Source organism: Myotis davidii, unplaced genomic scaffold, assembly GCF_000327345.1.
Source record: "Myotis davidii unplaced genomic scaffold, ASM32734v1 scaffold147, whole genome shotgun sequence".
NCBI classification, from domain to species: domain Eukaryota; kingdom Metazoa; phylum Chordata; class Mammalia; order Chiroptera; family Vespertilionidae; genus Myotis; species Myotis davidii.
The window spans coordinates 9,854,883-9,857,732 of record NW_006383010.1 but is presented as its reverse complement, the minus strand read 5'-3'; the positions used below and the strand labels follow the sequence as shown (position 1 = coordinate 9,857,732).

The 2,850-nt window shown below is 44.6% G+C and overlaps 1 protein-coding gene across 1 annotated transcript in view; it reads left to right on the top strand.

Moving 5' to 3' along the window:
- The window catches only part of CTGF (connective tissue growth factor), a 4,837-nt gene extending 2,306 nt beyond the window's left edge, over nucleotides 1–2,531 (top strand). The window contains exons 3-5 of the mRNA XM_015557793.1: nucleotides 173–452; nucleotides 586–797; nucleotides 1,177–2,531. Of these exons, the coding sequence (XP_015413279.1) occupies nucleotides 173–452; nucleotides 586–797; nucleotides 1,177–1,473 (789 nt within the window). The 3' untranslated portion in view covers nucleotides 1,474–2,531. The remainder of the gene's footprint in view (nucleotides 1–172; nucleotides 453–585; nucleotides 798–1,176) is intronic.
- The last annotated feature ends 319 nt before the right edge of the window (nucleotides 2,532–2,850 follow it).

Genomic DNA, 2,850 nt, shown 5'->3' with positions numbered 1-2,850 from the left:
CCTCCTCCCTCACGCCCACCCCCCCGCCAGAAAATGAGCCTCTGGAGTCCAGTCCCTTCCTCTGGCTGTTTCCAGCCCCACCCCCACCCCCACCACCTCCTCCGTAGCCCTGCTCCCAACTGGCATGCCCAGCGCGCCTACAGGATCAGGGACCTATGCCTGACCTCAGTAACCCCCCTTTTTTCCTTCCTCTCCTTCAGCCAAAGATGGTGCCCCCTGCGTCTTCGGAGGGACGGTGTACAGGAGTGGAGAGTCTTTCCAGAGCAGCTGCAAATACCAGTGCACTTGCCTGGACGGGGCCGTGGGCTGCGTGCCCCTGTGCAGCATGGACGTGCGTTTGCCCAGCCCTGACTGCCCCTTCCCGCGAAGGGTCAAGCTGCCCGGGAAATGCTGTGAGGAGTGGGTGTGCGATGAGCCCAAGGACCACACCATGGTTGGCCCTGCCCTTGCCGGTGAGTTGAATCTTCTAAGTTAGTGTTGCAGTTCTCCCCCAGGGGCTGAGTCCTAACTTTGCCAAGGGAAGGAGGCAAATCAAATGTCTTATCCTGGCATCTTACCTTGTGTTTGTGTGCTCTGCTCTCCCAGCTTACCGACTGGAAGACACGTTTGGCCCAGACCCAACTATGATTCGAGCCAACTGCCTGGTCCAGACCACAGAGTGGAGTGCCTGTTCCAAGACCTGTGGGATGGGCATCTCCACCCGGGTTACCAACGACAACGCCTTCTGCCGGCTGGAGAAGCAGAGCCGCCTCTGCATGGTCAGGCCTTGCGAAGTGGACCTGGAGGAGAACATTAAGGTACCTGTTCTGCTCCTATTAACTAATTTTTATGGAATGATAATAGATAGGACCAGAGTTAGGTCTCCTACCACCCTTGTTATTATAGGCCTATTATATTTCAAAAATATCTAACTATTGTGCTATGTTGCTGGATGTGATGTTGTGTGATAGAAACCACCAGCTTTCCACTATAAAACCTTCCACAGTGGTAGTTAATTCAAGACATCCCAAGAGAGGCTTTGCCTATTTTTAGAAAACTGGCAAATGAGACTCCAACTTCCTCTCCTCAAAATATAAACAGAAGTCAGACATCATAAGCCTAGAACACACAGAGGTTGGAGAAAGCCACTCCCCTTGGAGAGTCATTGATTTTTCTCTTCTCCCTTGTCTTCCTTAGAAGGGCAAAAAGTGCATCCGTACCCCCAAAATCTCCAAGCCTGTCAAGTTTGAGTTTTCTGGCTGCACCAGTGTGAAGTCATACCGGGCTAAGTTCTGCGGAGTATGCACGGATGGCCGATGCTGCACCCCTCACAGAACCACCACCCTTCCCGTGGAGTTCAAGTGTCCCGATGGTGAGGTCATGAAGAGGAGCACGATGTTCATCAAGACCTGTGCCTGCCATTACAACTGTCCCGGAGACAATGACATCTTTGAGTCAACCTACTACAGGAAGATGTATGGAGACATGGCATAAAGCCAGAGAGAGTGAGAGACATTAACTCATGTAGCTGTAACTTGAACTGATTCACATCTCATTTTTGTGTAAACATGATTTCAGTAGCACAAGTTATTTAAATCGGTTTTGCTAACTGGGGAAAAGGAAAATTCCCTCCGAATTCAAAAACATTGTGCCATGTGACATTCAAATAGTCTATCAACCCCAGACACTGGTTTGAAGAAAGACTTGACAGTGGGACTACATTAGCACATAGCACCAGAATGTATACTAAGGTGTGGCTTTAGGGGCTGTGGGAGGGCTTGAAATCTTAAAGTAGAAACGTGCCTGCTATTTGGAGTGTTATTGAGAAGGAAAACCTTAGCGTGTTCACTGACCTGCCCGTAGCTCCAGCCGGTAGCTGACAGCTAGGATGTGTGTTCTGCCATCATGAGTCTGAGTCAAGTTCTTCTATAAGTCAGAACAGCAGATTCAGCTCTGACATTCTGATTCGAATGACAGTATTCAGGAATCAGAATCCTGTCTATTAGACTGGACAGCTTGTGGCAAGCTAATTTGCCTGTAACAAGCCAGATTTTTTTATTGATATTGTAAATATTGTGTATATATATATATATATTTGTACAGTTATCTAAGTTAATTTAAAGTTGTTTGTGCCTTTTTGTTTATGTTGTTAATGCTTTGATATTTCAAATGTTAGCCTCAATTCTGAACACCATAAATAATGCGTAAAGCTTGTCTGATAATTCAAAGCATGAAATGGATATTCAAATGGGAATTCTGCTCAGTTAGAGTGACAGTCCATCAGAACAGATTGTTTGCTGAAGGTGAGCCAGTGATGATGCCCTTGGAAGTCTGATGTGTAGGTTGAAATGTGACAGCCTCACTTTTAATGAACAAGTGGCTTTTACTGAAATAAGAGTGGCTCTAATAGCGGATCAATTTTCCACCTGGAAGCATTTGTCTCTACTTTGACTACGACTGTTTTTTGGACAGTTTATTTGTTGAGAGTGTGACCAAAAGTTACATGTTTGCACCTTTCTAGTTGAAAATAAAGTATATATTTTTTCTATAAAGAGCTTGGCTGTTCATTTATTCTCTAATCATTTCTGAGTTTTCTTGCATATACATGGGAAGCTTTTGTTTATCTTAAAACTATTCTATAATTTTCTAAATATCTTACATACTAATAAATTGGCTAAGCACTTCAATAGACTTTACATAAATGTATTTTACAGTGAATCAAGTGTCATACACTTGAAGGAATATACACTATATTGAGAACACAGGCATTTTTTTAATCTTCCCAGTACCTCATAAACACAAATTCAATTCTCTTTAGATTACTTCAGTCTCCAGGAGCCCCTATTGAATTACTCTTGGTCCTATTTACAT